The following is a 22,117-nucleotide window of genomic DNA, read 5'->3' on the forward strand; positions in this document are numbered from 1 at the left end:
CCGTCTCCCTGCCCTCCCTCCCTGACTCCTTCTCGCTCCTTCCCCTCGGCTGAGCAAAGCCTGGCTCCCCTATGACCGCAGGGGGGTATCCAGCGCTGCACCGCTGTGTGGGAGGAGGGAGAGCGCCAGGGGAGAAAAAGCTGGCTCAGAGCTCTGGTCATGTGCTCTGTTGTTGTTGCTGTTTCCTCAAGGAGGGATCCTGTCTGCCTCTTCAGGAGCAGAATTACGCATTCGCTTACTGTGTTGCTGAGAGCTCAAGAGCATCAGCTAACCCGGGTGCAGAAATACACAGCGTCACTTAAAGAAGTATTTCACCATTAGGGTCCTTACATAAAACTGTTCCATCTCTGCAGTAGAAAGACGTAAATAGTTTTGAAATTGGTGCTACATGAACAGAGAAAACAGAAAAAACCTACAACTACCAGAATGCTATAACTCAGACGCATTGTGGAACGGTCCCTGTGAAACAATGGCAGCCGGCTGGTGACAAACGCTCTTATGTTACAGTTAAACAGTAAGAATTTAACCAAAACATGACTGAGAACATTTGAGGCAAGAACTATGCAACTCAGTGACAGAATTTTGGTATATATTTGATCAGAACTGCCTAGTTTTACTGTTTGAGTTTTATTTATTCTGCATCCATTTTCACGGTGCAGGAAACAGAGTGGCGCCCAATTCCGATTCAGAAACTCTCACAATTACAGCGAAATGGGGCGTTAAAATACATTTCTGAAAACATTTTAGAAAAGGCAGTGCAGTAACGTAATCTTGATTTATATTCAATCAGCGCTGCTTAGTTTTACCATTTGATCAGATTTCAGTCTGAGTTTAAGAGAAAGTGACAGGGGCGGAAAATGAGCAACATCCCAACTCCTCCAACTGACATATTTGAGGGAGTTTTTCTGCTGAGTGAAGAGGGATATCTGTCCACTGCAACAGTTCATCTCCACGCATTACCAACATTGTATTGATACAAAGCTGGTTGAACATCAGCGAAGTATCTCTTTAAGAAACCACTGAGATCCTGGATAATGACTACTGACCCATCATCTATATAGATATTTTAAGATCAACAAACAACTCTGAGTAATCACAGCATGATATGGACATCCAAACCCTCGTGGCTCGCTTCACAAATAGCACAGGCTTTGATGTAATCTCATACGAGGCACACACACACACTATCATTTACATGCAGCTACAACCGTACACACACTGTACTTAATGTTTCTGGTCCGTTGCTGTGTAAAGGCTGGAGGGCTTCCCTGTGGGAGTTTGTACTGCTGCAGTCCAGAAAACTCTTGAGCCATATTGTGATTCATGTGGAGAGAGTGACTGCTGATCTACTAATTGGCCAAACGAGGCTGTGGGATGCAGACGAGAGACACTGAGAGAGCCAAAGCGAGGGGGAGAAACAGAGGACGAGAGGGAGTGGCATTGTGTGTGTCCCCATGTATCATACTGTGTGTGTGTGTGTATATACATTCATGTAGATTTTGTGTTTGCAAGGCAGATTGTTAACACGGATGGGGGAAAATGTGGGACAGTATCTCTCACCCAGGCAGAAAATGAGGCATCTCTCTATCTAACTGATATCAGCCCATAAGTAACCACCTCACACCGACACTCCACAGCGCCAAAAATCAAACGCGTCTGACTAATCCTTCTGAGGTCACACAGAGTTTATTTCTAATAGTGAAAGTGGCTCTTGAATGTAAATGTGTCCACACTCTCTGACAATGGCAAGCCCTCATGCAAAGTGGTTTCTTTATTTCTGCAATTTCGGGGGCAACCAGGGTAGTTTGGCTGCTTTCTTTTTCAGGGAACACTTTGTTCGCACTCACACAGCCGTGCACAGTTTGATAGCAAAAAGGTGGATTTGCAGCAGAGCGGGGAGTTCTGTCAAAAGCTGCTGTTAGTGCCCTTAAACAGAGTTAAAACGCTTAGACTGTAAAAACAATTGGCAGTGGCATTTGTTGGGACTGAGGCTGGGATTTGCCCTTGAATGGTGTGTTTTAATTTGTCACGTTTTAATTTGTCAAGTTAAGTTGCTTAAAGTAAAGTACATTATGTCTCCAAAACAGCCTAAATAGAGCTTCACGGTAAGAAATATTCTCAAGCTAAAAGTGATGTTGTGTTTTACTTTTAGGTCTTTCACATCAGTGAGCATAACAATGTTTGGCTCACTATCTTACATCAAATCAAACACTGAAAACTGATAATAGCAAGCTAGAGCTTTATGGGCTATAATGCTTCATGAAGGGATATTGTATAAGGAGCATCTCTTTACACGTAAAACTAGAGAGAATATGGTTAAAATCAGATTTTAGACATTCTTTTGACCAGTTTCATCCAACTTTGAAATATTTTTCCTGTTAAAGGGCTTTCTTGGGGGCAGTTTTTTCCTTATCTGCTTCGAGGGCAGAGCAATGTCGTAGATTGTAAAGCCCTTTGAGGCAAATTGTGATTTGTGATATTGGGCTCTATAAAAAAAAATTAACTGAATGTCCAACAAGTATTCCCTATTAAAGTGACACTCCAGCAGTAGTTTATTACTACATCTCTAGCATCTTTCACCGAACCCTTCCTGTAAATGGTCATGTCTCAAACCCAAGACAGTTTAGAAATGGGACAATGCACTTTGGAGTTATATCCTATATCTGTGTCATATGGGTTTCGCTGCTGCCCTGCCCATTTAAGGGACAAATGGCAGGTCCTAAGTCTATTTAGTGATTCTTTTGCCCCATAGTCACTGCAGTAAAGACTGAACACCTTTTTTTTGAAAGCCACAAATCTTCTCAACATTCAGCCACAAAAAAATGGCGTTTTCAGACAGACAAACCAGGAGAAAATTAACTTTTTTCCAAGACCCGTCTCTGTCTCACACTCCAGCCAGATCTGGCAACAACTGATATGATCTTGTACTGGGATGATATCAGAGATAAAGCTATCAGATAAAAACAAGTGGCAAAATAAGGTGCAAACATTAAATCTATACTGTATCAAGTGTTTTTTTGTTGTTTTTTTTAAAATCTGCTTTCATCCATCCACAAAGCGTTCACTACAGGGGGAAATGCAACTGTACGTACTTCGGAGACAGGAAGTGTATGCCATTTTATACCACTGGTTCAGCTTGATACAAAGCATCTTTGCTTAAACTCAACACCCCCAATTTTTTAGATGTTTTGTCAGAAATGTACTGTATAGTCAAAAGCAGAGATACTGAGGTGATGTTTTAAAGGCTGTGTAGTCCACACGGACTAGGACATTGAAACATAAAATTGGTTACGTCTCCCTTTAAGGTAAATTTACTTAGGTGATGTACAACCAAACAGCTATTTATGCATACAGGGACTTTGTGTACCTTCAGTGGTGATGTGGGGTGGTATTTAGGGAAACACAAGGAACACTTTGGGAGGAATACACAAAGTGGGTTAAGGGAAACTGGGTCGAACTAAATGGGAAACAAAGCACTCAATCACTCCTGAAAGTAACTCCTCAGATAGAATATAATGATACTTGTACAATCTTTACAACAGAGGAGCCCTGAAATGAGAAGATCCCCAGGTTTGAGTGCGGTATTAACTGTCCAAATGAAGCGTGGTGGTCCTTATTTGTAGCTGGCACACCCTTCCCTGTGCAAGTAAAGGGGGGTCAATTTCTGGAATGAAGTGTGTCCCTCGTCTCCTGCCCTCGTAGTGATCTGATGCGACTGGATGGAGTTCAGAGGGAAGGGTAATATCTGAGAGCCCAACAGAGACAGAGCGGAGCTGATGTTTCTGAATCACTGGGTCAGTGGGTCACAGACATCACTGGACATCCGGAGAGCCAACAACTCTCAGTGTTTTCTCAGAGCTGCTGAGGAATCGCTCATGACTGCCAAATGCAGCTGTGGAAAAACATGATTGGCTCAGTAACACACGTGCAAACACACACACACACACACACACACACACACACACACACACACACACACACACACACACACAAACACACACACACACAGACTGCTGATTCAGGAGTGAGCCCCTCAGAGTTACGTGCGCGCGCGCACACACACACACACACACACACACACACACACACACACACAAACACACAGAGACCCTCTGATACAGAGTACAGGCACCTAGAGACTGAAGCTGTGTTTAAACTCCATTACCAGTACAGTCTCCCTAATTAAACCAATGTTTTAATTAGGATTTGGACAGCAAGGAAAGAGGAGGGATAATAACGTTCATTTATCCAACAGAGAGCGTCTATTTCAGATGACTCCTATCTGCAGTGTGCTGGAAGGATGGCGGTGTGTACGATCTGCCGCTGACTCTTTGTTGAGCATTATTAAGTGAAATTCAGGTGCCATTTACATGTAGAGGAAGTTCATTAAGGAGGGAAAGACTCTGGCTCATATAAAGGCTCCTCTCCTGGTCGAGGAGAAATGCCTGCAGGTGGTTGATGGAAACTCTTGGTAGTCATGGTGGTGACAGAGGAGGCGACGTTAGAATCGTGAATGCAAATAAATCCGGGTTAAAGGGGATAAAAGGGGCTGATCTCTTACATTCAATCTGATTGTTATGCATAAAAAAGCTTATAAAATGGCAAAGTGATCTTTATTTTAGTGGTCCACCGATATTGGTTTTTCAGGGCTGATACCAATTATTAGCAGTTAATGAGACGATAACCGATATTTGGAACCGATATGCATTTACAATAAAAATGAAAATCTTTCTGTCAATATTTATAATTTGGAATATTACAAACTCCAACGCAAAACCTTGTTTAAATGCCTTTAGCAAATGTACAAAACATCAACATACAGTTCACAGCAATGTTTTTTTTAATAAAGTCAAGTAAAAATGTAATAAAATTGAATAAATAAATGAAAATAGCTCCTTGAGGTTTTACAAAGTAAAAGTTCCTCCTATGCTGACACTTTCTTTGCACTTTTTGATTAATTTTATTGGCGATCATTAAAATTAAATGGCAATATAGATAACTGGCAAAGTGCCAAATATCAACTCCGATTATCAGCCAGCCCAATAGTCTTTTGACTCATACTTTATTTATTTTTAAACTGATGAGGACTGCAAGGAAAGAATATGTGTTACTAGTCAAATGTTTTTGTTCAATATAAAAGGGGGTCTATGCAAAATTCATTAAGTATAAGTTGTCCAGACACTCCATACCAACGCTAAACAATAGCAATAGTGCTGACAGAGCTAACGGTGTTAACCAGGGAGACACCAGAGGGTACGTGCTGCACTTCCACAACAACACCATCCTCATTCAGCAGTAATCAAGAGCAAGAGCAAAGTGCAAAGTGGTGGTGATGAGCTAGCCAGTAAGGTACACACATGCACACACATTTTTAAAAAGTTTGGGATAACCTGCTAGATTTGACAGAAAACCTAATCTAGTTAGTTAATTGGTATTTTTATTTTATTTTATTTGATAGTGTGTTTACTATTGTTGATTTATGAAAAACTATATTTTGTTTGTTTGTGCGTGTGTGTGTGTGCGCGCGTGTCTGCATGCGTGTTTGTGTGCATGTGTGTGTACTGGTTGAGGATGTTTTTGGAACATGAGGACATTTTGACCAGTCCTCACTTTTTTAAAGGGCTGTTTTAGTTAAGATACATTAATATTTAGTTGTTATGGTTAAGGGGCTAGAAAATGCATTATGTCAATGAGGGTCCTCATAAAGATAGAAGTACAAGATTTTGTGTGTGTGTGTGTGTGTGTGTGTTCGCTGTTCTTTTGGTGGAAAGTATCAAAGCATATTTTCATAATAAAGTGGGAAAAAAATGATGTAACTTTGACATTGTTGGAAAAGGGAAGAGATGATTAAATCGCAGAAATTCACCCACAGCAGAAGAAACGCAGAACAAAAGAGAAAACATCATCGTCATTGAACTTTAGTCAAAGTTTCATGAAAGTAGTGTTGTTAGGTTAAAGAACATTTTGTGGAAGCACGGCTTCTTGTGTGATTTGACTGAGAAGTGACTAAAACACAAAAATAAAAGAACAAAAACATAACTTACTTCTCTCTTGTTTGTTCCTTTCCTCTGCTCTCAGCGGGAGATGGCGTGCCAGTCCAGAAGGATGGGGAGCAGGTAAGTCTTCAGTTCCTCTGGCTCATCCCTCTTGTTGACTTCCTCTGACGGTGGACTGCTGTCACTCCACCTGAGGAACCAACATGGCGGCTGATTAGAAAAAACACAGGCAGCTACATGATGAGCTGCAGCAGCTCACTCCACTAGCTCCCTGTAACTAAAGGCGCCAGCGCTTATGCCAGTAGAGTAGTGACGTAGCGCAAACATCATGTCAGTGTCAGTCACTTAACTTCCACTACACCTCCCCACGCGCAAGATGAGGTGGCGTAGCTGGAAGGCTGAAGGCTGGTGTGGTTGGCTCATTCAGTACGTTTACATGCACAGATAAGTGGAGCTACGGTTACAGCTCGATTAGGCCAGTTTATTGGACTACTGTCCTCGTCCCAGTATACATGCACCGGGGGAGAATCCATTTACTGACAGAAGTTTGTCCGACTACACCACAGATGGTGGCGATATGCCCCCCTTCAGCTGGTAACTACAGACCAAAACACAATCACAACTGTTTATCTACAGTAACTTTAGGTTAGAAAACCACTGTGTCAGGTACATATTATCAAACTGAGCTGAGCAAACTCTGCCTGCACTGAGTAGTTTTAAGCCACCTGAATAGGCCCACTTAAAAGATCAATATCAGTTCAGGCAAATGCTATATTTAGAATATTTTCACCTCTTTACCTTGCTGTAAGACAGCCATTACTGACGGAGATTTGAAGCCATTTTCTTAAAAACATTTTACCCCACTGAACGGCAAAGTTGCTGCTCTAATGCGGCCTCGATCAGCTGTTATGGCAGGTAAAAGGGAGCAAATATTCAAATGTAATGTACACTTAAACTTTTTTTTTAATTTGGCTATAATATGTTTTGCTGCAGCCCCGTCCACTGCAGTGCAAAGCTTAGCGTCCGTGCCTCTGTTATGGGACTGTACTTTTTTTTATCAGAGGGGGGTGGCTGCGGTGTGACTTTTTTTTAATGTAAAATTAATACAAAATACTACCATTTAAAGTCGTATGTCCCTCACCCAAGCCACAATTATTTTTTTTTTTAAATACCTGACCTGTTTTGCAGCACCTCTTTCCCCCCTCACAAATAATGCGGCAACTAGGAGCATGCGTGTGCATGCATGCGAGAATGTGTTAGTCCGACTTTGAGAAATTCAATTAAGTGCAATTTCATTCAACATGTTAACAAATATTTTAAAAGTCCAGTTTAACGCAATAATTAGACTTTTTCGAACATCATGTAAACGTACTGATAGTTGTTGTTCTTGACGTCTGGTGCTTGATGTCCATCCGGCAGAGTCGCTGCTCAGAGCTGGTTCAAAGCCAAACAGCAGCGACATCACCCTCTCTTTCTCTTACACACCATTACTATCTCCTTTTACCTCCTCCTCTCCTCTCCCGCTGCTTTACTGATCCCGTGCTCTAAACCTGATCCCTCTGAGACAGGACACAGGAGCGGGAACCATTTTGGACTAAAATGTAGAGAACTACTTTTTCACCAAATGCACTGTGGACTGATTCCATCATTTATTTATGAACTGTGCCCCAAAATGCCCTTCGGTCCTCCGGAGAGGGAAAACACACACACACACACACACACACACACACACACACACACAAACACCAGCATTGTCAGGGCTATTGGAAGCAACATAGGAAAAGCTTCTTTAAGGGGCCCAGCTCTACCACTCAAGTGTGTTAAATCTCTCATCAGACCGCCTTCTGCAGAGGGAGAGGAAGAAAGAGATAGAGGAGCGAGGGAGTGGGAGCAAAAAATAGCATTACAAGAAAAAGAGAGTGTAAAGAAAGGAACAGGAAGAGGCCGAGATCGATTAACACGAGCTATCTGGATACATGCTGCATGTGGCTGATGAGAGATAGTGAACACCACCCTGGTAGTCACTCCCTCATTATGTCATTCAGCATTAACTCTGAGCAAACTGGCTTGATTTCTTTCAAAAACATGAGAGGAAGGCAATGAGCAACGAAAGAAAAAATGACCAAAATATGTAAAAAGTACAAGAGAATTACATGACTCTCCACTTTTACTTAACTGACTGCAGAACCTTTACTTCTAATTAAATATATATTTTATATTGGTCTAGATTTCACTATTAGGGAGGGAAGAAATTATGTCGGAAAGCAGAAAACCAATGTTTACGCTCAGATTATTAGTTATCCTTGTGTTTGTTATAAGCAAAATATAAGTTACAGCGAGCAGCTGGAAAATGAATTTTAGCATAAAGGCTGGAGACACGGGGAAACAGCCTGGCTTTGTCTGAAGCTACAAGCACCTCTAAATCTGACAAATTAGCGTGTTATATCTTCTTTGTTTAATCTGTACAAAAACTGAAGTGGAAAAACATATTTTATGAAGCTTATATGCCAGACTATTATTGGCCAGGTACAGAAACTTCCTGTAGTGTCGACTTGCCTGGCACACAAGGACAAAGGTTTTTGTACAAATTAAACAAACAAGATATCGGGCCCTTTCTTACAAAGTGCTGCACAACATGGCACAATGCATCTGTCATTGCTAGTCTCAGGTCAACAGAGATGTCATTTTCACGGCAAAAACTCGCAATATATATGAAGCAAATGTACTTGTGCCTATCTGTGCGTTCATGTGCTTGTATGTCTTAAGGTGTGGTCAGGTGCATTGTAAGTGTATTGCTATTTAGAGGCACCAGGAAGCAATTGTACAATTGACCAACACAAAACTGTTTCAAAGTCAGAATGCTGCATTTTTTTCCTGCAATTTAAAGGACACATTATTCAGATAGTAAGACCAGCAAAATGGGCGGGTTCACAATGCGGGTACACTCTGCTTGTTAGACACACAGGGACAAGTGGGTGGATTATGGGAGGGTAAAATGATTATCACTAATGAGGAAATGTGAATTATATTCTCTAAAATGTAAACACGCAGAGCTGAGCAGAGCTGCTGTCCGTCTCCCCATGAAGACAGACGTCTCATTAACAAGGAGCAGTGTAACTTGATTATCTCTGAAACCAAAAAGTTGGGCTGTTTCCTCTGTCAAGTTTTTAACAAGCATTTTTAGTTTTGCTGCTTAAATGTCCCTCGATATTAGCTGCAGTGATATTACTGCATCACTCTCGCCACAACACCACTCACAAACTCTAATTTGCAAAATCCGCCATGTAGATAGCAGTGCTTTTAGAGGGAATAGGAGATGACTCAGATTGGTTTAATTCATATTACGCCAAAGCACATATATGATTAATTGAGGGACTGAACACAAACTCTTTGTGCCTTACTTTGCACCCATATTATGCACTGTTTAACAAGAAAAAGTGGAGCTGGACAGCCCCTATATGAACTTGGACAATGTACTTAAGACCATGTGCTGTAGATAGTTTAAACAGGGCCAATTATGTGTTAATTAGTGAGCTACAGGGGTGATGTGAGGCGGCTTTTGTTACCTTTGACAGACCCAGACTAGCTGTTTCCCTCCGCTTCCAGTGTTTGTGGTAAGCTAAGCTAACTGCTGCTTGCTACACTTTCATATTTACCATACAAACACAAGTCTGCTAACAAACCCTAAGCAAGAAAGTAAATAAGGGTATCTCCCACAACGTCAAAGTATTTCTTTAATAAAAGGATCTGAGTACTTTCTCCAGCACTGCTGTTTACATTGCAGGATTTCAAATATATAAAAACGGAGGCACAGCCGCCTTTGTGACAAGCGAGGAAAAATAATGACCTAAACTAAAAGAAAAACACACTTGGAGGGGATATGTAGGCGAGGTGAATGTCGGGGACCAGTGAGATTTCCCCAGTTTTATTTATTCACTAATTTATTTTTGCTAAGCCTCAGCCGCCTGTGCAGGACGACAGGAAGGTGAAAACATGTCAGCGCAGCCAATAACCCACCAGTGTCCCCAGTCTACTTAGTGTCTGATAGAGAGGAATGCTGTGGCAGAGGCTGCTGCTTATCTGCTGCGTCCCCAGCATCTGCCTTCACAAACACACACACACACATGAACACACACCCTCCCCTCCCTCCTGATAGCCTCAGTCCCCTGTCTGTCTGCATCATCAGATACCGTTCGACACAGCACTGACATCTCTCTCACTCACACTCGATTTTCCGCCGGCTTTCAGTGTTTTTGGCAGCACATGTAACCAGAGAGGAGACTCATTCATCTGTAGCGTATTCACTCTGCTATACAGAACTAAGCAAATATACTGATCCCTGTTTAATCCCCTCCCTTCTCCCTGTCATTCTGGTCCTTGACTCTTCCTCGTCCCTGGAAAATCCTGTGTATCTGTCTCTCTCCGTCTCTGAATTTCTCTTCCTCTGCATGTTCGATGTGCAATCCCACCCCTTTGGCCCCCCCACCCTCTCCTCTCCCATCTCCCGTCCCATGCACGTCAATGTCCTCTCTGTCCTGTCACTCTTCTTACTCTTTCCCGCTCCTTCTTTCCCCATCCCTCCCTCCTCCTATTTCTCTTCCTCAGCATGGACGTTCAGAATTTTCATGGGAAGGAATCAATGTAAGTGTTGTGACACCATTCCTTCGTCTACTACTCTTCTTCCTCTATCTATTTGTTCTTTTTCACCTGTTTTGATTTAACTCACCCTTTAGCCATAAGCTCTTTCCCCCTCCTCACGACCTCCCTCCACCTCTGCCTTACAGATGATCTCTATGGTTTACTGTAGTGGTGCACAGTAGTGAGCACAATCAGAATGACTTATGTGTGCAGGATTTAAAAAAAAACAACAACTTGGAATCAGGATTTGCAGGTTTTATCTTTTGTATTAACCCAACATCTCTATCACTTCTCTCCACTCACCTCTCTGACACACACTGTCTCGACGTCTTTGTGTGCCCTGTCACACTTCCCATACTCTCCTTTTCTCCACGCTTTTCCCCCCTCTCCTCCATTCCTCTCTCTTCTCTCCCTCTAGCTGTCTATGGAAGACACCACGTCAATCCTGCCTCGGCTCAAGAGGAACTCAAACGCCTACGGCATCGGCGCTCTGGCTAAGTCTTCTCTGTCAGGTGTGTCAGGTGTGTGTCTGTGCTGTAAACTGGTAAACGACCCCATGTTGGCTCGGCCCCTCAGCGGGGGCTGGAGTCAGCATGGTACCCGAAAACGGGTTCCCCTGTATCACTTCCTCTCCACACTGTGATAACACTCGTCAATGGCTCCCCCCCTGAGTCATTGATGGAATAAATTCAGCCTGAAAAAACACAACACACACACATAGCACATCATCATGCAGATTGTTGCTCTGAGAAAAGGTGAGTGTTGAGTGGGAAGTGTAGTTTTTTCCATGTTAAGTGGTTGTGAAACTGTGTTGTCCTGAACTAGTAGTAGTATGGATGTTCTGAACCGTGTAAAGTGCTGTGTTTAACAGAGTTTTCCAGTGCAGTGTAGTGCAGTAGGTTTTTTTTTTTGGTTTAATCCAGTTGTTTTGTGCAGTGCAGTTTATTTGAGTGCAGTGAAATGTAATGCAGCAGCTGCACTGTGTACCATGGAACAGATTTGTAATGTAATTTATTCCCATAATTTATTCATAAATCTCATCTCCATGCGCCACCATCAAAGAGAATCAAACAACCAGGGATTTACACTACATGTCATCATGTGTTGGTCACATGAGAAAGTGGAGCACAGCCATTATGTAGCTCGGCTGTGTTGCAGGAAGTGAGTTCCTTCTTTTAAAGATGTACTGTACGTTCTGCAGTGTTTGCATGAGTTGAGTTTTCAGACAGACAGCGGGGAGAAAGATAGTAGCTTTCTGCTTACCCAGTGCAGCTTAGCAGAGGTGTGAAAGCTATCATGTCAACAAGCCAACCTCTCATTACTCATGCCACACAGCCAACTCACCCCAATTAACCTATTCCATCCCATGATGCACTTTTGTCAGACGAGACACATCCATTCCCTCCTCTCCTCCTTGTAGCCCCTTCAGACGATGGCTCAGTCTCATTAGACACGTGAATGTCACCTCGGCAGCCCCTCATCATTTAGCTTTCCTCATGATCCATGTTCATGAGGACCCTCATTAAACTACTGGCATTTGAATAGTACAATTGGACTGACAATGTTTTTCTGTAGTGGGTTTATCTTTGTTGAAGCTGCCAATAGTAAATATTCAATATTTTTTAAGGAACAAAAGGCCTGTTTATATGCCCCAAACATCCCAGAGGTTTTCAGTTAAAAACTATTATCATACATATTTTTTTTATACTTTAAACGGATATCAAAAATACATATTTTTTCTCTTACCTTTAGTGCTATTTTTCTGTGCGTTTCCAGTCACGTTCAATACAGTTAGTATTTAAGGAAGGCTAATAGAGAACCCCAAGAATGAGTCCTAAAATCCATAATTATTTATCAAGTCAGCACCTCGGGCTCCAGTTTTTTGAATATGTTTTTGGTTAAATGTCAGAAATAACGTCTGTGGTTAACACAAGTTTAAGAGACTTTCACGTTTTTTCTACAAAATAAAGTAAGTCAGTAAATACCCCACTTTGAAGCACAAAAAGGCCGTTGCAAACAACTGGCTAAATGAGACTACAGAACATCATTAACCAAACGGCGCCGAACACGGCTTTAGAGGTTTGTAAGTGTCGACCACAGTGTAGATCATTTATATTCTAACATTGGCTTTTTACTTCTGGCAATTGCACTTAGGCTTCAAAAAATTTAAAAGTGGGGTTTATTTGTGAAGATTAATTGGCTCGGTATCATAAATCATAAATACATATTTTTCTTCTTACCTGTAGTGCCATTTATAAGTGCTATTCCCCTCACACGTTCAATATAGCTCGCATGTTAATGTAATTAAACAGCCAGCCAAACTTGATTTTCACAGGTCAGCAAGCGAGCGCCTGGAGTGAAACTGTAAAAAAGAGAAAACAGAAATGACTCATCGTTAGCACAACAGACTTACATTATGAAAACAACTAGAGCTGCAACGGTATGAGATTTTTATAGTACAAAAACTGTCTCAGAAAATATCACCTTTCAAGGTACCCAGCGAGCAGGGAACATTTCCACAACACTGACTAACGTTACCTACAAGCATTGGTTGCATTGTACCACTCAGATTTTTTTTCAGAACCAAAAATTGCTTGCTGGGTACATAAAAATATAATTATTATCTGTTATAAAGACCTCTAAAGTTATATTTCTTAGTTTAACAACTGCTTTATTATAGCTTGATACTTTTAATAGAAGTATTTATAAAAAATATCCCATTTGAAAAAATACACAAAATAAAGGTAAGACCTTCTGTCCAGTTTCATTCTTTTTCAACACTGTAAATAAGCACATGTACACGGTATAATAACCGTCAATATTCATACTATGGTATACCTTGAAAAAGACACACCTGTAATCTTAAATCTGGTCGATAAGTGCTCACGCTAGCCATCAACAGCAAGTAAACGATGTGCTAACGTGCTCACGTATTAGCATGATGATTAGCATCACTGCTATACCACAATAAATCACTCCAATAAATCACACCAGAGGAGTAATACTGCGTAGAGAAGGTAAACCATGCTCACTTATACATTTAAACTAAGGTATTAAATAACCAAAAACTTACAGCCAACGCTTTCGAGGACATTTGAAAAGTGAAGGACGAGGCAGATGCTCTCATGTGGTCTCGCGACTTTGTTTACTATCGTGACTTCCTTATCCTAACATGCTCTTGAATCGGTATCAAAATAAAAGTCGACCTATCAAAATAAAGGTAACCGACTAATTCAGTATACAACAATGTGACGTTTGGTTGTCTATTTAGATATATTTCAGCACAAATTATGATCCATAATGGCAAGCAATGTGTGATTCACAGAGTGTTGGACATATCAACCATAGAGATGTCAGTGTTTTATCTCCAATATAATGGAACTGGATGGCACTTGGCTTATGGTGCTCAAAGTGACAATAAATAAATAAATAAATAAATAAGTAAATAAATAATTAATGAAGGGAAAAAACGCATTTGAAAAACTCAATATAAACATCTCTTTGCAGAAATCATGACCCGGTTACTCAAGATATTCCATAGCCCGACTGACCATTCGCAAGTAGTGACTTTGAAAACGAACACACAGATTGGCTCACACGTATGTCAATTATGTCATCAAATCCCTGTTTTATAGCATCAAATAGCTAGTTAAAACTTTTCAGAAAAACGATCACTTGAACAAACATCAGGGTGATAAAATCTACCTAAAATGACAGAAAAAAAATCTGCAGGAAAAATTAATTTACTGTGTACTTTAGGTTTTTAGTTTAGCCCATGTCATGTCCACATATATGGAGGGGGCTGGTTTATGACCTAAAGTGCAGCAAGCCACCAGGGGGTGACAGAGAGATTTTGGCTTCACTTTGGGGCAGTTGTAATGTGGTCGACCTTGATATACAGTCTGTGGTAAATGCACTCTTCCTTCTACACAGTGATACAGTTTGAGGATGCAGTTTGCTTGAAAGAAAATAGTTCCAACATGAAACTGCTCACAACAAGGCTTGTGGGTTATCTTGAGTTACCTCATCATGTTTTATAGAGAGAGACATTGCTTTTCAAAGATATATATTTTTTAGCACTCAGAGTGCCACAAGCTGAGTGCCATCTAGTCCCATTATATTGGAGAGAAGGCAGACATCTCTACGGCAGATATCTTCAACACTCGGACACTCACACCAAAACAATCTAGATTGATAAATAGCACTACAGGTAAGAGCAAGAATATGTATTTTGAATTTTGGGGTGAACTATCCCTTGAACCACTTTTGGTGAGCCTCTGGGGTAACCTTCAATAATACAGCAAAGATGTAATTTAATAAACTGTAAGCCATCATATTTGAGGACGATAATACTGTCTGTCCATTAACATCCTTCCACACCAGTTTTGCAAACTGGGTATCCATACTTTCATAAGCCATCCCAGCATTCATGACCACACAATGGTTACAGATTTGATGATAACGGGTCTATCTTATGTCTCTCTCCCCCCTCTCTTTCTCTTTGTCCCTCTACCATTTTATCGCCAAACTGCTTCTTTACTTCCTTCTCTACCTTCTCTCAACTCCTCTCATCACTTTATCATCTTTTTTTCTTTCACTTCACACTCTTGTGCACCCTTCTCTGGTCCTATGGTTTCTCCATCAACAGGTGTTAGTCGCACGATGAAGGAGAGAGTGACCAAGCCCACAGCCATGGCCCAGGGTCGTGTTGCTCACATGATCGAATGGCAAAACTGGGGCATGCAGACGGTGGGCGCAGGGGGCATTCCCCAGTCCCGCATCACCACCCAGGAGCGGGAGAAAGAGCGGCGGCTGGAGAACGACGCTTACAGTGACCTCAGTGATGGAGAGAAGGAGGCTCGTTTCACTGCAGGTTGGAAACACACACACACACACACACACACACACACACACAGAGGAGGGCAGGCACTCCACAGAGCCCGTTAACTGTCATCAGCAGAATTATGTGCTCCTCTCCTCACTGTGTGGGATTCCTGCCAGTTATTTAGCTAATTAAATATAATACAGGTCCTGACAGGCGTGTCCTTTGAATCTTGACCTCAGGTATCCTGCAGCAGTTTGCTATCTCCGAGGCGACACTCCTGGCCTGGTCGTCGATGGATGGAGAGAGCCCGCGGTCAGGCTCAAACCAGGGCAGTGTGGCTCATTTGAGTGAAGTCAACCAGGAGAGCATCACCAGCCGAGGTAAAGGACTACAAAGAACTACAAATGTTGCTGCAGCTTAAACTCAGAGGAGCTTGTGTTGCAGAATCTAAAAATGTTAACATGCAAACCCACCAAGGTGTAAGATAAATGACATTTAAAAATGACTTTACAACATGCTGGAAGTCACAGTAACAAATGCACATATTTTAAGCCAAATTATGTTTGAAGTTCATTTTGAAAAGACTGTATGAATTTAACAAGCAGCAACTGTACACGTCCTGTGAAACTGGAAGATTATTTTGAAAAGACACAATACATGCAACAAGTATAAGTTGACACACCATCACTGAGCGTCAGAAACGTGCGCTGCAGAGAGGGGGTACCTCTGCGTCTGATTTTTATATGTAGATGCACTGACCAAGTGTTGGTATTTGATAAGCTGAGAGTGAGAATGTGTTAGCCAGATACACTTTAACCTGATCATGTGTTTTGTACCATGATCTTCAAAGATAGTAGTAACATAGCTATCAAATAAATGCAGTGGAGTAGAAGTATTAAGTTTCATAAAATAAAAATAGTCAAGTTAGTGTCTTGGATTTGGTGGCATCTAGCGCTGAGGTTGCAGAACTGAAACTTCTCCCATGTGCCAAGCGTGCAGGAGAACTACAGAGGCCAACCTGAAAATGTGAGTGGCCCTAGAGTCAGTGTTTGATTTGTCCTTTCCATGCCACTGTAGAAACAACATGGCGGACTTCATGGAGGAGGACCAGTTCTGTATGTAGATATACACTGCTTATTCTGAGGAAACAAAAACATAGTGTTTCTGGTGGTTATAAACTAATGAAAACATAGTTATGAATATTACAGTCATTTTCTGACAATAGATGCTGCTAAATCCCACACACTGGACCTTGAAAGTATAGTACTAAAGCAAATGTGCCTACTAACCACCATTGGTATACAGTTGTTGGGTTTTTTTTTAAACATATTTACTGAAATAATGTATGATGTATGTATTTAACATACGTTATGATATATTGCCAGTTAGCATGTGTCAAATGTGGGTGTTTGCGTGGGTGCAGATAAGCAGCTTGCGGTGTAGCATGTGTCATGTAAAGAGAACACACTGTTCCTCTTTGCAGGCTGAAGGGAAAGCACATTATTAACATGACGTTTTCCAACATGGACTGTTATCTGTACAAAATATGATTTCTGGCATTTTTATTCCACAGCACGAAGTTAGAGGTACAGATAATTATAATGAGTACTTTGTTGTTTTATGATAAACCTCCTCAAGGATATGACACTTCATTAATGCATTTGCATCACATTATCTCATCATTTTTTAGTCAAACAAACTCTTAGCAAAGGGCCAAAATATGTGTGGCTGTGTTTACTCTTGGGCCCAATTTATAGCCTTCCTCTCGAGAGAAAGATGAAGTGCACAAAATCAAGGCTGCGTCTGCATTATTCAGTTTGACACATATGATGAATCAACAGTGGAAGGTGTGCCAGTGTTCAAACTCTATTCAGTACATCTAGGACAGATTCTGTCATAACACTTATTCAGCCAATATGGAGGAGGGTTTTTTTCTGCAGTGACGGAGTTTTTTGATTTAGCTCCCAGTCAAACCTCCTTCAGTGGGCCAGATCAAAGACGAATTTCAACTGACTTAGTCTGCTGAACTTCAAACTCCTCTTAAGTGCACAATAACGGCTGACACCAGAAAACCTAAACACAATTAACGGTAATTTGTGGGTCTTTAGAGAAAGGCTATTTAGCACCTTAAGTGACAGTTTACCTCAAAATAAAAAATACACATTTATCATCTCACCTATAGTGCTATTTATCAATCTAGATTGTTTCGGTGTGAGTAGCCGAGTGCTGGAGATATCGGCCACAGAGATGTGTGCCTTCTCTTAAATATTCTGGAAATAGATGGAATTCGGCTTGTGGTGCTCAAAGCAGCAAAAAATAAAATTAAATTAAAAATTAAAAACAGACCTTATAGTGAGCAGTTTCATGTAGGAACTATTTTCCTTCTATTGAACTACAACTGCCAGTTGTATCACTGTGCAGAAGGAAGCGTGCATCTACTCATGGACGAGATGCTCATGCTGATGTTTTATAAAAAACAGTGATGTGCTTGGGGTTTAGTTGTTGCAAAGGTAAAACCAAATAATCAGCAGCAGGATGTCCCCTCTGTTTTTTTTTATTTCTTGACCTTATTAAGATTATATATTCAGGATGATTCTATCTATTGTACTATTAGCAACAAAAACAAAACTCCATCATAACACCTCCCTGTTAGTCACACTTCTAATAGCAGCTGCTGCCTGTTTTTCATCTTCTCCAGATCAGATATTGCACCACTCCTCAGCAGAGGTGTGGCCTCACACTTACGTCTCCCAGGGCCATTACTGCCTCTCCTCCTCTGATGCCTGGGAGCCAATCAACAATGATCCCTCCGGCGTGGCGTCTCCCCCTGCTGGCTCCTACGTTATGGGGACTGAAGGGTACGACGGGCAGGCAGCAGCTCACTTCCTGTCACAGCAACAGCAGCAGCAGTTCACCCTCCAGCAGCAGAGTCAACTACAACAGCTGCAGCAGATCCAACAGATCCAGCACTACCAGCAACAGCAGCTCCTGCAGTATCAGCAACAACAGGTGGGGTCTCACTTCTGTGGGGGTCACACAAGACTGATGGAGTTGAAATTTAGTATGAGAGCATGTTTACTGTTGCTCTCTAATGATGCATAACCATTGAGCAGTCCCTAAGAATCATGAGATTAAGTCATTTCATTATGAAAGATTATTTTCATGTCACAACACATGATCCTCTGTGTCCCCAGAAAACTCTATTATTCCCAGGTTTAGAAAGGTTTTCCAAAATCAACTACACAAACAAAAAAATCAGTCATTTGGCTAAAAAGAAACATTGATATTCATGTGGGAAAGTTCAATCTGAAAATTCTAGTCTGACAAAGTAATCTGCATTTTCTTTGCTGTTATTTTTAACTTTCTCTTGATTTTCATTCAGTTACTTTGATATTTAGGTTAACAAAACAATTTATTTTACAGGTACATAACTAACTATAATTTCCTAGAAAGGAACTTCTATGTTACTCTAAATTAGAGGAGTGCTATGCGACATTCAGAGCATATTTATGATTCAGAGTCTGGGGTGGGATTATCTGCACACAGCAGTTTATGGAGCAAACAGACATAGCTAACAGCATTATCGTGAGGGAGAACCAGAGGATGGGTGTTAACGCTGCCATGACAAAGCTGTTCTGCCACTGTGGGTCGGGTTGACATTATCCACAGTAGCCGCTGTATGAGTGCAGTGAAGAGAGGTGGCAATCAGTTAGCCGATGATAATACACACTCATTGCACCAACATGCACATGTGGCCGGACCGTCTAAACTCAACAACGAACAGAGAGGCTCGGATTTCACACAGATACCCCTTTTCCACCAACACGGCAGGGGTTCTGCTTCAGTTCCTGCACCTAATTTCAAACCATCTTGACCATAAATAAATTGGCTCAGAACCCCAAAAGTTGGTTCTCAGCTGGAACCAAAACAAAGCAGGTGACGACATCAGTGGGCATGTCATTAACTACAGACTGGAGAGAGTGGATGGGGAGGGCAACTGAGAAATCATCAAGCAAAAACGAGTGTGCAGTGGACTCACTAATAGTTGGTCCATGCTTGATTTTTGGGTAAAAAAAAATCCCTTTAATAACAGAACAAAAGTTTGCATGTAATCGATGTAACCCGCGATTTTGCTGCTACTGTTTTCTTCTGTTGTGCATCGTGCAACGCCCTCCATTGATGACACGTCATTGATTATAATGGCCCATCGCAAAACTGGTGGAAAATGGGAGTTAGCGCAATGGACAGCACCAAGTTCCAAGAATCCTGAACAGAAATGTTGGAAGAACCAGAGCTAATTTGGTGAAAAAGGGGTAGGACAGAGAGCTTGACTTCATTCTCTGATAAGAACGCCATTACTCCACCATATCTTTACATAGCAAACTGCACTTTGCTGCTTTATTAATGATCTGAATGCTGCATACAGCTTTTTAATAATTAGATTTCCTGGAAAGGAAAAAGTCATTGGGTAATAATTACGGGAACTATTTTGCCAGCTGAATACTAATGTAATGTCTACAAGCAAACAAACAATTTAACACACAACATTATTTGGTATTTAACATATATAGGAATATTTACTTTGGTTTTCTAGAAACTGATCTCTAGGGGGAAATTCTGGAAATCATAATATCATCACAGCTACCAAAAACACAAGTTCTTTCTTTAAACAGCAAGTTGGAGCCAAGATGAAATAATAAGCCTAAACCTGTGTGCACAAAGAAAAGTATTGATCACTGCCGCAGTCAGAAAGAGGTATAAACTGTATACTGTATTGCTGTCCTGAATTATTTTCTTGGCTGCCAACACAAGGCTTTTGGTCTTTTGTCAAACTGACTGATGTGTCACCTCAGACATGTCAGTGTGTCATGGAAAATAGACTCAGACCTCTAACTCTTCCTCCTCCTCACCCTGTTTGTAGTCGCTGGAGCACAGGCTGCACAGTGCCAACCACTCTTTGCAAGCGACGCCCAACAGCACCATCCACAGTCTGGTCCATCCTGCTCACCCACCATTGGTCGATCTGTGGAACACGGGGCAGATGGAGGCCTATCAGACGGACGCTGGAGGCTACATGGGTGTGGCGGCGGTGGTGGAGCCGAGCCTCTGTGTTCCCTCTGGAGAGGAGATGGTGGGAACAGAACACTCCCCGCTACTGGAGCAGCAGGAGGAGGAGGAGGAGGTCAAGGTGAGGTGAACGCAGGGTTAGATTGCATAAAATTACATCTCCTGTGTTGAATATTTGATCCGTGAAGCACTGTAAGAGACCGCACTGATGGTTTTATTCTGTTAACTACAAATCATGTATTATTTACTCACATTATAATTTAAATGATTCCAAGTAGGCATGGATACAGGTTGCTTTCAGTTCATGCTTGTGAACAGCATCATCGGTTAATTAACTGATAAGGGAATCTCTCTTTTCAACTTTTAAATATGAGGATTTGCTGCTTTTCTGATTGATATCTCTGTAAATTTAACATCTTTGGGTTTTAGTCTGCTGACAAACATTCTTACCTCAGGCTCTAAGAAATTGTGATGGGCTTTTTTTCCCCTTTTTAATTTTTTTTTTTGCACAAATTTAATAAGATAATCAATTAATCAAGTAATAAAGGAAAATTCTGGATTAATTTATAATGTGAAAAAATCATTAGTTGCAGCAGTAGTTAATTAACAGTAATTTTTTTGCCTTTTGGAAAAATACATTGTAATAATAATACTGAAATTGATAGTTGTCATGTAACAACAGGGATCTGTCTGAAAGCCCTGTTTACTTGGTCTTGAGGGGGAATCTGACATTTGAAACTTTGGAGTTTGCTTCTGACCAGCAGTCTTTTTGAATGGGCCGTTCATTTGACTCAGTGTGTTAAAACAGCTGTAAAATGTCTTTTGTGTCTCTGGAGGGAGCTGGTGATGTTAAAGTCCCCTTCTAATGGCTAAGAGCTATTTGATTCTGCATATTGTTTCCTGTTCAATCAGGGAGATAGGGAGGGGCTGGTTGCAGATATTGATTGTCTTATAACCAATCTGAAGTCACAAGCAAACACAGAAGTGGCTAAAGTTTGGAAAGAAATCTCCACAACACTTGGAAGAGAAGACAGTGGCGTGTCCAGACTTCCCAGGTGGGGCACTGACTTAGGAGTCATGTCATGTATCATGAGGTATGAACGCTGCTGCGGACACACGCGTCAGCATAGCTTTATTTACCGTTTTTGTCTGCACTGCAACACCTACTTTGATTACTAACATTGCAGTGTCTTGCAATCCAGTTTTTAGTTTAGTTTAAAATATAAATAGACCTACCAGTAACAGCACATCAGAGTGACACCACACAAATGTAAAATAAAGCTCCGCTCCAAATCAAAACACATTTTCTCTCTCTACTGTGGCTTTTTGGCAGGCTAAACACTACTCCGGCACATTACTGCCTCTCAGGTTTAAGACTGAATTGCACCTATCAACAAAAAATCAGTCTATCCATCAAACAGTTCTAACTGGGCAGGTAGTCAGTCATAATGGGGTGGCCATTCAGATTTTAGTGGTGGCCCGTGGCACCCCAGGCCCTGGATACGCCCCTGAGAGAAGAGGATTTTTGCAACAGGTTGTGGAAGAACATAGGAGGTTGTTGTAAAAGCTAAAATAACAGACTCAAGGAAAG

The 22,117-nt window shown here is 41.3% G+C and overlaps 1 protein-coding gene and 1 long non-coding RNA gene across 3 annotated transcripts in view; one reads left to right on the top strand and one right to left on the bottom strand.

The window, feature by feature from the left end:
- The window catches only part of LOC148188281 (uncharacterized), a 29,522-nt gene extending 15,570 nt beyond the window's left edge, over window positions 1-13,952 (bottom strand). The window contains exons 1-3 of the long non-coding RNA XR_015777935.1: window positions 13,708-13,952; window positions 12,875-12,996; window positions 6,045-6,186 (exon numbers count right to left, since the gene is read on the bottom strand). This is a non-coding gene — a long non-coding RNA (uncharacterized LOC148188281). The remainder of the gene's footprint in view (window positions 1-6,044; window positions 6,187-12,874; window positions 12,997-13,707) is intronic.
- The window catches only part of fam131bb (family with sequence similarity 131 member Bb), a 36,156-nt gene that overhangs the window by 7,660 nt on the left and 6,379 nt on the right, over window positions 1-22,117 (top strand). Inside the window, exons 2-8 of one of the 2 annotated variants that reach the window (XM_088084398.1) lie at window positions 6,079-6,116; window positions 10,602-10,637; window positions 11,053-11,155; window positions 15,283-15,507; window positions 15,699-15,839; window positions 18,158-18,468; window positions 20,381-20,647. In XM_088084398.1, the coding sequence (XP_087940524.1) occupies window positions 6,079-6,116; window positions 10,602-10,637; window positions 11,053-11,155; window positions 15,283-15,507; window positions 15,699-15,839; window positions 18,158-18,468; window positions 20,381-20,647 (1,121 nt within the window). The remainder of the gene's footprint in view (window positions 1-6,078; window positions 6,117-10,601; window positions 10,638-11,052; window positions 11,156-15,282; window positions 15,508-15,698; window positions 15,840-18,157; window positions 18,469-20,380; window positions 20,648-22,117) is intronic. The other variant, XM_042489436.2, reaches the window with a different exon arrangement.

Source organism: Plectropomus leopardus, chromosome 11 (genome assembly GCF_026936395.1).
Source record: "Plectropomus leopardus strain MGB_pleo_1.0 chromosome 11, ASM2693639v1, whole genome shotgun sequence".
NCBI classification, from domain to species: Eukaryota; Metazoa; Chordata; class Actinopteri; order Perciformes; family Serranidae; genus Plectropomus; species Plectropomus leopardus.